Source organism: Trachurus trachurus (genome assembly GCF_905171665.1).
Source record: "Trachurus trachurus genome assembly, chromosome: 11".
Classification (NCBI taxonomy): domain Eukaryota; kingdom Metazoa; phylum Chordata; class Actinopteri; order Carangiformes; family Carangidae; genus Trachurus; species Trachurus trachurus.
Window position 1 is genome coordinate 13,749,592 of NC_139904.1, and position 13,151 is coordinate 13,762,742.

At 41.4% G+C, this 13,151-nt stretch overlaps 1 protein-coding gene across 1 annotated transcript in view; it reads left to right on the forward strand.

The window, feature by feature from the left end:
• The window catches only part of ext1b (exostosin glycosyltransferase 1b), a 118,462-nt gene extending 109,799 nt beyond the window's left edge, over window positions 1-8,663 (forward strand). The window contains exons 9-11 of the mRNA XM_083982007.1: window positions 733-893; window positions 2,277-2,448; window positions 4,192-8,663. Of these exons, the coding sequence (XP_083838133.1) occupies window positions 733-893; window positions 2,277-2,448; window positions 4,192-4,377 (519 nt within the window). The 3' untranslated portion in view covers window positions 4,378-8,663. The remainder of the gene's footprint in view (window positions 1-732; window positions 894-2,276; window positions 2,449-4,191) is intronic.
• Window positions 8,664-13,151: the final 4,488 nt, after the last annotated feature.

Consider the following 13,151-nt stretch of genomic DNA (forward strand, 5'->3'; position numbering starts at 1 on the left):
GCTGCCACAGAAGTTTGCTGCAGGCAGCTGCTTAGGAAAGACTGCTTTGTGTTTGATGAGGTTTCGCCTCTGCTGTATTTTCACTAAAGTGTGTTTGAGTGCGCAGTTCCTTTGTTAGTTCTCCCTATAGTTGCTCTCTTCTTCCCCCCCTCTCTCTCTTTTCTTACACAACATGTACTATAAATAACTCAGAAAGCTCACATCTCAACGATACTAATCATAGCGAAATTTCATTTCTCAACGTTTTGTCTTCAAGAGTTATCTCTTGCCAGTTTCATCATTGTTTTGTTTTACAATTTTGGGGATTATTTTAAAGCAAATATTATGCAGTATGAGCTATAAGCTCAATTATTGCAGTGGTTGCCAGGTTGGGAAATCCCTCCGGCTGGTCCATCCTTTATTATGTATTTGGCAATAGTGCAGTTGTGAAAAATGGAAATCTATTAATGAAAGAATACATAATGGGTTCAGGTGAAATAGCTAAACGATATAATATGTGATTCATATACAGAACAGCCAGCTAAATGGTGAAAAGTCACGGATAAGTGGTTGAAATAAAAGCTTATTTTAATTGACAGCGATGAAAGGGTCCTTGAGCTAATCTGATGACATGCTTTTGGTAACTGCACCATCAAGCGGTACTCAACACGCATCTACGTAATAAATTAATAAATGTCCCAAACACCATGTTTTGCATCATGATGTGTAAACTTCACATCTTTCTCTGCCCAGGTGGACTTTGCCTTCACTGTCTGGCAGAGTTTCCCAGAGCGCATCGTTGGTTATCCGGCCCGCAGCCACTTCTGGGACAGCAACAAGGAGCGCTGGGGCTACACATCCAAATGGACAAATGATTACTCGATGGTGCTGACCGGGGCCGCCATCTACCACAGGTACGATAGTTAATCACCTTACCTCTTTTTTTTTCCTCCGTGTGAAGCACCTTTGACTGTTTTGCTCTGCGCTGCTCTTTTCTTTCATGCTCCTTGCCTCTGCTCTGTTCCCTCTCTGTTATACGGGGATCACAGCTCCACTCCGCTCTGCTCTCCAGTGTTCACTCGTCTTTCTTTTGATACAAAACTTTGATGCAGTGATCTGTAGATTTTGAAAGTAGGTGTGATGTTCAGTGTAGCACAGCCTCGGGAAACAGTGGGTATGTTTTATCCCCAAAAAATGTCAATTTGTCTGCTGCACGACGTTCCCGCGTTTAGTTAAACTACAGCCCTGTCAGCTCTAATATGGCTTCACTCAGCTGTGATGGGAGCAGTCCATTAATCTGAAGTCAGCCAATCACTGGAGCCCAACGCTTAATCACTTTCAATAAGTCCATCATTCAATCCATCCAGGGACATGGAGAATTAGCCGGTTGCTGCACCCAGAGTTTAGACCGAGGGCTTCAACCTGGAACGTAAAGGTGTCTAACATTTGTGAGCATTAAATATGTTGGGGGTTTTTTTGGTGACATATTCTTGAATGAGCAAATCACTATATTTTAGTTATTTTGCTAATTTATTTTTAAAGGGGGATTATTGATTACTCCATAAAATGTCAGAAAATACTTAAAATGTCTTGTATCCTCTGATAAGCAGTTCAAAACCCACACATGTTCAGTTAAATATTACAAGTTTAAAAAAATAGCAGATCATTGTATTTTAGAAATTGGAAATAGGAAACAAACTAATATGACATATTTAATTGCTTTAACTATTTGGGACAGGTAAATGACATTGTGGTTTAATGTCTGCACTAGTAGAGAGTAGGAGAGGGAATTAAATTTGAATTGAACAAAATTAACTTCCATCACAGTCTTGTAAATGTATCAACAAACCTCACCCAGGAAATTATGTTGCAATATGCTTTAACCTTTTGAGTTTTAGCTTTGGTTCTGGCTTCTGTGCCACATCATCATCACCTTTGTGAAGACATATTTCATAAAGAGGAACTATGCCAGATTTTTACCTTAATTAAACAGCTTCGGAGTAATTGTGATGGTTAAATGACTTGTTACGGGGAGAATGAAGGCTCTCTGCCTTCCACCTGCCGTCTCTTGGCTGAAAACCAACCTGGCAAGATCAGCGCCTCTGATCCCTCTACGACACAAACACGCCCCATAACCCGAAATCTCTTGTTTATGACAGATAAGATTACACAAATATACACATCGTAAAACGTATGTGAACTCCATGGATTGTCTTCCCGTCAGCTACGTTGAAAAGAAATGCTCTACACTGTCTTCTCTTTTCTTATTCTGACTCATAGTGGTACCTTTTTTCCAGGTATTACCATCACCTGTACACTAATTACTTACCCACAAGTCTGAAGAGTATGGTGGACCAGCTGGCCAACTGTGAGGACATCCTGATGAACTTTCTGGTCTCGGCTGTCACCAAGCTGCCGCCCATCAAGGTCACACAGAAGAAACAGTATAAGGAGACTATGATGGGACAGGTAAGAGCACTGAAACTCTTCTCACACCTCATTTTGGTGGATATTTTTTAAGACTGATGATTAAAAGAACTAGTTATCCAAAGCCCCAGCTCCCAGTTGAGTGATTTGGTGCATTAAATAACCAAACTTTTATTGATTTGAACAAAATAGCCATTTTACAACCTTGAATACAAAACACTCATGTTATATAATCCTCTTTTGATTTTGTTCTGCCTTGTACAGTACTGTATAAGTCGTGATTCATGCTGAAGCCAGTGTTGTTTTCTTCCCTGAGTGTGTGTCATGGCCTTTCAGCTGGAGAGAACCCTTGCTGCTTTATGAACAGCATGAATTATTCCCTTAAAAGTCTTTTGTGCGACCCATGGGTAAATAGGACAAGTCACTAACAGCGTAGAGCCAAAAACAGAGAAAAGAAAGAGTCGTGTCAGTCTTAAAGCATTACGTAATCATTTTTCAGTCTGGATCCAGCCTCCCAAACATAGAAGATGATCCAGCTGATGATTTATTGAGAAACGTTAATGTCGGCGGCCAGCCACTAATGGTTTTCTCTTGTCACAGTAGATGACTGTATATCATGACTGAATGAAACAATGCAGATTATTGTCATTGTCAGTTTTTTTTGTGTAATATTACGTCTCCTTCCTGCCACTGACATAAAGTAGTGTTTGTTTTATTCTGGTGTCTACACCCACATCCCAACAGGATTAGAGCTCTACACTTTCCCTGACCCCACCAGTCACGTTTCAGATATTTAATTAATAAGCGGATCATGACTCATGAGTGGTGTTGTAGTGATAGTGATGTTAATTGAAAGATATTGCTACTTATTCACTGTTTTTAGATAACTATTTATGATTTTACCTAACTTTTTCAACTATTCATCATCATTTTCAGTTAACTGTTTTTCATTACTTTCAGACAATTATTTCAACCCCATTAATTTGAGCTATTTCAGCTATTTATCAACTACTTCTTCAATACTTTAAAGAGGAACTATGCAAGATTTGAACCTTAATAAAACAGCTTTGGCATAATTGTTAAATGAGTTGGTACGAGGAGAATGGAAGCTCTCTTCCTTCCACCTAGCGTCTCTTGGCCGAAAACCAACCTTGTAAGATCAGCGCCTCCGACCCGGTGTCCCATCTCTTGTTAATGTTTCACACCCGGTATCACTCCACAGGTTGCCTTCTTGCCGGCTTCATTGAAAACAAATGCGCATGACTTAGCAGTGAGTTTTTTTTTGACAGTGAAAATATGCACTCTGAAACTGTAGGGGGAGCCCTGTAGAGAAAAAAAACGGACCAAAACAGCGAAAAAAGCAACCGACTTGCATAGTTCCCCTTTAAGATAACAGTTCCAAATATTACTCCACTGCTCACTCGCCAACAAGATTTCATGCATTCTGAACTGCAACTTGTAGTTTTCAGGGGTTGCTTGCAACAGACTCGGCAACTTGAAAAATAGGTTACTGTGAAAATGCATTTAAAGATCAGCAACACACTTAGTAGTAATCGTATGTGGATTTTCAACTCAATCCTAAATCTTTTTCATCTTTCTCACTTTTTTAGTTACTCAACAAACTTTCCATGTACCCCCCCACCCTAACGACTACAGAAAACCCTCTTATAAACATTATGGTTTGAGAATCAGTGATGTTTAGAAATTATTATTTATAGCAGTGACCACAAGACTAAACCTGTGCTTTTGTCTTTTCTTCTTCTTCCGGTTCTTCGTTCCCATCAGTCTTCGAGGGCTTCTCGCTGGGCTGATCCGGACCACTTTGCCCAGCGACAGACCTGCATGAACAAATTCGCCAGCTGGTTTGGCGCCATGCCACTGGTCCACTCCCAGATGAGACTGGACCCGGTCCTGTTCAAGGACCAGGTTTCCATCCTTCGCAAGAAATACAGGGACATCGAGAGGCTCTGACAGGACCGGCGCCCCCTCGGGGGAGAACCCACGCAGGGGGAGGCGCGAGAGACTGACTCAGTGGAGAGTAGAAGGAGTAGTCGGACTACAGCAGGATGGACGGGGAGCGACACAGCTCTGTCTTCCACTCAGCACATTGCCAATGATCACAGCGCCGCTGCTGCCAGGACTTGACGCGGGAAGGGATGAATAGGTAACAAGCAGATGGCGTTTGGATTTGAACAACACAAACAAAAAACGCAAACACAGACAGGACAAAGAGGAGTACACAAACTGATGGACAAGCCAAACAGTACTGTATGTTTCGCAATTGTGCAAACACGCAGCACACACTACTGACGACGAGAACTCTTGAATAGAATATTTTTTTGTACAACATGAACAAAGGACGACATTGACTTTCCTGCTCTTTCGGCACATGTACAGGACGGTAGAAGAGGGAAGGTGTCCACAATCGCAAAACCTGGCAAACCCCAACGCACCGCAAAATCCTACCGGTCGCCCCTAGCAACTCTCAGTCCGCATCAGGATATATAATACTGGACTCACAACCAAAATGCTTTGCTTTACAGCCCAGCAAATCCTGTTCTTTAGTTGGTTTCATTTCATTGTACAGATCAGCTCTTGTCAACCCGTTTGAATCGGAGCATCATCATCTTTTTTTTTTTTCTTTCGTAAGACAGAAAAGGTTAACAGCAGTTTCCAACCTGTTATTACAAGGTTTTCATAGAAAAAGAAGCCATTATCTCCTTATACTCTCAGCCATCGACACACATCCTTGAGCCTCAAGTCTGAAAACATCACATCTGTCCTATCCTCGGCTCATTCCTTGATGTGCTGATATGGCTTTTTTAATGGTCTATTTGCTTCACTGTTATCACTACGATAAGTTAGAAAAACATCTCGTTTCATATCCCATTTTCCTCTCATGCCCACCATGGCATTTGTACTTTTTCTTATCTTTTTTTTTTTCCTCACTTGCTTTCATCGTGTTTTCTTTTACCCCTTCACAACTCTCTACTTTCACTCTTCCGTGTGTATGTGTGTGTGTATGTCTTGTGTGTGTGTGTGTGTCGTGTGTACAGAGCCTTGAAAAGTTGGCTCATCCAACCATAAGCTCAAGCGGAGTACATTTTCCCTTCGTCGGAATGAGTGAAATGAACATTTCTGGATGAAATGGAGCAGAACGCTGCATTCTAACCCAAACTCGTTTCACCCATCTTTTTTTCCTTTAACTTCCTGCACGGACTCAGAGCACTATCCTTACAGGGAGAAAATTTCAGACTATATAGCAGGTCTTTAGTGACCGGCATCATTTCACAGGAGTGTCGCAGAGAGATTTTTTTTCATCAGTGCCATACTGACATCAGGGTCTGCCTTTAAAATTGTTTATTGCACATCACGTTGCCTACATCAGTCTGAAATGCCTGACACTCTCGCGTTGAAATATTCTAGTCATCAGTCCGATGTGGCTCTCCTGCCACCATTACTTCTCTCTTTTTTTTTCCCTCTCTCTCTCTCGCTTTCACTCTCTGTCTCTTTCTCTCTCCCCCCTGTGACATATCAGAGAACCTCAGCGCCATTAAATTGACAGAAGGTTTTATCCTCCATTTGTCAGGCAGAGATACGTTTGGGCTTCAATTAGGTAAACCTATTTCATTTGGAGTGCTGTTTTATTCCCGGGGGACAAGCTGTTGATGAAACACTCTAACATTATGGACCATTGTGTTGTGAAAGCAGCGACCCACAAACATGACCTGCTGGCTAATGCTAGCCTTGGGAGGACAGCCCCCACCCACCTTCTCTCTCCTCCCTCCCTCCCCGACACACCCTCCCCTGCGGTCCTGCTTGTCCTTTTTACTCATCAACAGCTGCTCGTATCGTTGTCGTAGCCACATAAAGCCGCCTGGCATTTTGCACCTTAAATTACCTTGTTGGTATCTGACAAACCCAGATCAAAATGCTAAAGCAGGCTCTCTCTCAACCTTTTTAATTGATCGCTCAAAAGAGAGAGGCTGTCGGAGAAAATGGCTGGCTCGTGGCGAAAGCTGCTGCGCGCCATCATCAGGTTCTAGGCCGAGAGCACAGACAGTCCACACACACACACACAGACACACACACATACAAACACACACATTTAGTCTGCAGACACTTGAATGAAAGCAGCGTGCTTTTAGTGGCCTTTCTGTCAGGCAGGCGTTCAGCTTAATGTCTCAGCCAAAGCTTTTCAATGTGTGTGTGTTAATCAGTAGCTGTCATCAACATCCATCAGTATCAGTGTCACACATTCAATGACATTTTTTTTAAACCTTTTCATTTGTTTATGTTTTGTTCTACAAAGACTTTATGTAAAATGTATTGTAAAGCCTTCACAGTGTCAACAATGGGGATGTTCATGCTTAAAAGTGTTGTATCCAAAGCTACAGGTCATATCAAACCAAGCAGAACTATCATGTTTTTCTTTTGTCCTCACATCATTGTTTTGAATATAATGTTCATATTTACATTCTAGGACTTGAAGTTTGGATCATAACTATTTTTGTTTTGGCCAGGAGAGATTTATTATCAGTTTTATGATCACAACAAAAAACGTTTTCGATCATCTGCAGTTATGTGATTATGGGAAAAAAAAACATACTTCTCACTTGATCTGCATCTGGTCCCCATTTCATCCTCACAGAACCATGTTGTTTGAATCCATATCAAGTCTATTATGTCAGATTGTTTGAATCACTGTTGTTGATTATCTCAAGAGAACCACGTCCCCCAGCTTTGCAAAAAAAAAAAAAAACTAAACAAAAAAATGAATTAAAAAAAACAGCAAAAGAAAGAAAAGTAAAAACACCACCCATTTCAAATCCCTGCAGCTGTCAGCATTGTACATAGACATATATTTATTTTTTTGGGAAACAAAAAGACTGTGTACGATTTGAGATGACGTGGCGAGTACGTGAAACTGATCCTGCATCGCTGAGGGGAGTTAATGGTATTTATTCATTTTATTTTTGACACACTGTGCACATTAATCCACAGATGCCAATATACAAGCTCATATTATGTTTTTCAATGTGCAGTGGTTTTTCCAGGGAAACGTCCATCACATTCGCTCCACTTTCTCATACGAGACTCCCCCAAGACACACACACACACAGACAGACAGAGAGAGAGAGAGGAAGAGAGATAGAAAGAGAGAGGGACTATTTTCAGCTTCGTTGTAGTGCAGTCTCAACTCCTGAAAAGATTGCATACACCAGTGATCTAGAATTGGATTGGGCCGCACCATCTTGGCTCTCCACGGGAGTCAAATTGCAAAGTCCCAATAAAGACTACGCCAACTGAAACATGGAAAATAATAAGCAGCTGGGTCCCCTGTACCAGATGGAAACATTTTCAGATTCGGCTCCTAACATCTTCCCCCCGATGCATTACAATAATGGGTCTGGGGCTCTGACACAGTTGTGTTTAAATTGCCTCTTTCACAGCCGTGCGTTCCAGGTCAGATAAACTTGGCGACAACAACCTGTCCCATCTTTCAGTTGGCGTGCAGTACAGTGTATCATCATCATCATCATCATCAGAGTGTGATGGATGTGAGTGAGGCCACAGGGAAAACCTCTGCACCCACTTGGAAAAAACAAAAGCAAACGCCTGTCATTTGATCCGGAGGAATATTATGCAAGTTGCGCTTCACACACACACACACACACACACAGATGGAAGAAGGTTTACCCAAAATGTGCCAGGCAGTTGGTGTTTATAGCGACGGCGGCGGCATGTGTTCTGGAAACTAGTCTGTTCTTGTTTTGTGCCTTTTATCAACATTTGAGTTCTTGACATGCCGAGCACGGTCTGTCCCGGGCGGCTTTCCAGTAGACGGGCAGCAATAGCACCATGTGCAGCGGCCCCACGAACGGGCCCTGCCTTCATACACTGGATGAGACACAGCATTCCATACTTTTTATCACAAACAACCCCCACGCCCCCCTCCTCCCGGTTTTCATCTTTGTGTTTGGACACTGTTGCTAGGGCGACCACGCATGACCACTTCCTGTTTGGGGATTATTTATCAAGCGATATCAAGCTGCATCGCGTTTAACCAATCGGCACTACTACAGTACAGTAGTACTGTTGATCTGTAAGGACTCGGTCAAGCCCAGCTGTCCTGATGCCTTCTCCTCCCTCCTACCTTGTAATTAACAGAAGACTTTTATAGAGGTCACAAATGAAATAGATAAATGCCAATTTTGTAAGAATGATTTATAAAAAAAAAATAAACTCATATTTGATGATAAGTGGATATCTGTGTGTGCTTTTTTAACAGGCTGTTTACTATGGAAAACCTTGTTTTCAATGGAAAATCTTGCTGAATTAGTTTCCAGTGAGGGTAACATCCTCATCAACTTTGTTTAGATTCATAATTCTGTTTAATTACACTACACTCAGAGCCCACCCGAGCCTTGATTTTTGAGACAAATAACTAATCATTGTCTGAGGGTTGAAATAATCAACAGACACTGATGATATTATCTGTTACCACAAAAATGTCATCCTTAAAAAAAAACAAGCTTTTTAGTTTCTGACAAACTAATGTAGTGACACTGAATTAAGACCGAAGTCTTAATTCAACTTCTTATTTCCTAACTCAGACCTGAGAGAGAATAGCTGCTAAATAACTAATTAAATACATAAACAGAGCAAGCTAATATAATTTGTGGTGTTCAAAAATATGCGGATATGATTCAGATTTTTTTTCTCCATTTTATAATATCTAATTACATCAAGAATAACTTCTCTCATATTACAGAAAAACAGTTTACATTATAAATTGACACCGTTTTGCTACAGATACTGAAACTTTAACGTACTTTTGAGTCAGAACTGGTTCAAGACGCATTTGGAAACCATTCAAACTACATGACACAGTAGAGCAGAAGCACAGATTTGGTTGTGGTTTAATGACTTTTATCTGAAATCTAGGGTTGCAGATAGCAATGTTATCCAAATCTCGATATGGCCAAGAGCAATATCCAAATTACAGAGGAAGTAACTGGACAACAGCTTCTATTCCCAAGACGTAAAGGTTCATGTTTGTTTGATTCAAGACCCAACAGAGACCATCAATCAAACATTAACTTTGTATTAATTTAAAGTGATAATAAAGCAGAAATGACAACTTTTTCTATTTGGGTCAACCTTTTGCCTGTGACCTTTCACCTCTGAAAATTAAAAAGCTGATTCAGACTTTTAACGTCTACATTATAAGACACTTTGTCTGAAGAGTCTTAGTTTTGTTTTGTTTTGTTTTTTTCCTGCACAAACAAACACACTGACAACGTGATGAGAGGCTGCACAGTGTTTGTGTTCGCTCCTTTTGTGCTGCTGCTCACGCTGTCAACATTAGAGCGGACCCCTGCACATTTGTATTCGCTTCATCATTTGCGACAGCGTGTGCATGGACAAGTACTCAGGCCCTGACCTCGGCCTCCGCTGAATGAGAACACACTCCAATTGTACAGTAATAATAGTCCCACAATGCTGCGTTGCCCTCGGAGATATAATAACCACCCCTGTATTAGACCACTGAGGAGGGGTTTATTAGTCACTACTCACAGCATTGATTTTTTTTTTCTCCCTTCTACACGCTGAAAGCCTCCTCACTGCTCCAACGATGCATCTGTCCTTTTCTGTCTCCCTGAGGACAATGGCCTCATAACACATCTTAGATATGACCCCAGCTTTGCTCTGAATTATTAAATGCACCCGTATCAGACACTGATATTCTCGTGCATATCTGTGACCTGACAGCGAGGACACATACCAGCGTATCTGTGCACACATGTACTCAGATTTTAGCTCGTATTTCATGTTTGTGTGGAATGAGAATGCCTCTTTCTCTCTTTCTCTTTTGCCTTTTCCAACTCAAACAGCAGCTCAACCCAGTTGAATTTGTTTGGCTTGTTGAAGGATGAGAGAATAAAGAAAAAGATCTGTATTCACCAAGTATCTCAAAGTAGAAAATCTGTAAATGGTCAAAAAACTACTTTCATCAACTTTCATCAGCATTTCAACAATCTTCCCAAGCTAAAGAACGGCCTCTATGATAAGAAAAACTCCTGATTCCCAAGAAAGTTGTCAGAAGATGGTGATCAGGTAGAAAAAATCCAGTTTTGGCAAAAAAAAAAAAAAAAAAAAAGTATCTTATTCTCTTCTTCTGACTGACCTTGTGATGGATGCAAAGTGAGGTGGATGCTCTCGCAAGTCGTAATCTCTTCACAACCTCACAGCGCCCAGAGAGAAACTCGGACAAGGCAGCTCTCTGCCTCGGCCACGTGAGCTTCCTCCCTACCTGAGCAAATCCATCTCCAGAGATAGTTCTGTGCCAGAAGGTGAGTCCAGGTATAGTACAGTAAGTAGGTGCAGCTCCATCACTATCTAACTGTACTAACTCTGTGAGAAACTGCAGCTTTGAAACAGCTATGATTTGGATCATGTGTCGCAGCCACGTCTGCGGTAATAAATCAAACTTTGATCACTCAAACAACCCCTCAGATAACTGTCAGATTTATTTACTCCCAAACCGCTCAGCGTGAAGCTATGTGGAAAAGCAAAGCTGCGCTCATGCAGATCAGGTGTTTATTTATTTAATCATCTATCCGAAATTACACACAGATGAGTGACGACAGTTAAGAGCCATGTTGTTACTGTGTAGCTGGAGACAGGACAAATCAGCCAGGCCGCTGTGTCAGATGATATCAGCTTACTACAGATATACTGATATCTGTGCAAATGTCAGCTACAAGGAAGAGCAGCACAGAAATGCCACAGTAGGTTTGAGGTCATTCAGAAACTTTGACAAGTTATTTCTTGAAAAAAAAGTGAACAAAAGACAGTTTGTTCATGTTTTGTATATATGTTAAAAAGACACAAAGAAATATAGCAGTATATTTCTGGTTTGGCTTTCTCTTCCGACATGCAGTGCACTGCTCACAAAAAGTTAGGGATAATGGGCTTTCCCATGAAATTTCACCTAAAATGCATCATAACCTTTACAAGTGAACTTAATTTGACCTTCTCTAAACTTTTGAATGCACATGTCCAACTGTTCAGTGTTTTAGTATTTATAACGTAGCATGTTCTCTAACAAGGTGAGTGTCTGATCCATGAATCCACCACTAAATGTTCTGCTTCAATGCGAGTTTGTGTTGAAACAGTGCTCTTCATCGTGCTGTTCACATTGTGACGTCAAGAGACCAAGACAACAACAACCTAACAATCCATCAACGGTACCTGGACATGTCGAAGCTTCAGACGATGGGATGTTGTCAGAGGGAAGTGTCCACTGAGCTCTGAGTGTCACAGAGAGTCCATCAGCTGGTTGAACAGAGACTGGAAGAGTCACAGAAAGACAGAGAAGTGGACGTCCATGACAACTTATTCAGACATTGACATGTTTTATTGTGGTATACTCACCACTATTGTTAGCTTTTGCTTCAATATATTGTTGGAGATGAAGAAATTGCCATACTTCTACTTTAAATGACCTACTTTCATGGTATAATATCACATTTTCTATACATTTTACCTGAAAGTTGAATATCCCTACTTTTTTGTGAGTATAGTCAAAGTAATTTCCCACATACAGTATAAGGACATGGCAGTGAACAGAAGGTGTAGTTCAAAGTTGAACTGGAGAGCTCATGTTTTCAGTGGAGATGTGCCCACCGTCTTGTTTACAACAGATGTAAGACGTGGTGGCACCATAGGTCGAGTAAAAACTGAAACCCACACCTGAATCCAGTTACTTACTGTACTATTTTAAGTTGTTCAGTACACTGTAGGCTATATACATTGGTGTATACTTTCAGCCTATTACAAATTCATTCATCAACACCGTCATGAAATCTAAGATATTATACATATAAGGAGTATTCCAGGTATCTGTTAGAAATATTTCCCATTAAACTGAGAGGAAAAGTGGACTTTTAGTATAAGAAATTTAAAAAATACATCACAAAGTGTCATAAAAGGGGGGCTCCTACCAGGTGGATCCAGAAGAATACATCCAATGACAGGCACCTGAGAGGATGATCAGATGCCCAAACCTCTTGAGCTCCCACAGATGCCTGAGCTCCCTATCCTTCCCTCCTTCCTTCTCCCCTCTTTTAGCTTCTCCCCAAACTCCATGACTGTAGGTGAGGGTTCAAACATAAATCAGCTGCTGAATAGACAGGTTTGCCTTCCGGCTCCACTCCCTCTTCACCTCAGCAGTCTGTTACGACCACATTACTGCTGACGCTGCCTCCGACTCGGACAAGGCAGCTCTCTGCCTCGGCCACGTGAGCTTCCTCCCTACCTGAGCAAATCCATCTCCAGAGATAGTTCTGTGCCAGAAGGTGAGTCCAGGTATAGTACAGTAAGTAGGTGCAGCTCCATCACTATCTAACTGTACTAACTCTGTGATCTTCTCCACCACAGTGCTTGCATTTCATATATTTACGGCTAGTCTACAATGTCGAGACATGGCATACTAGTAGGTTGTCGCCCTTGCCTGCCACCCAGGTTACACTTGCCTCTAAAACCCTGCAGGTGGTGGACCCATGTGATATTTCTGGGATGTGTCTAACAAGGGTCACCAGATGCTCTCCAGTGAGCTCCCCTCCTGGCTTCAGGAGGCTCACTAGAACAGTTTCAGTTTTGCAGTTTCCCTCTAAAGTTTGGTTTCTGTTGTAGTTACTCCGATTCAAGCTGTATAAATGGACACTTTACTAAATTTA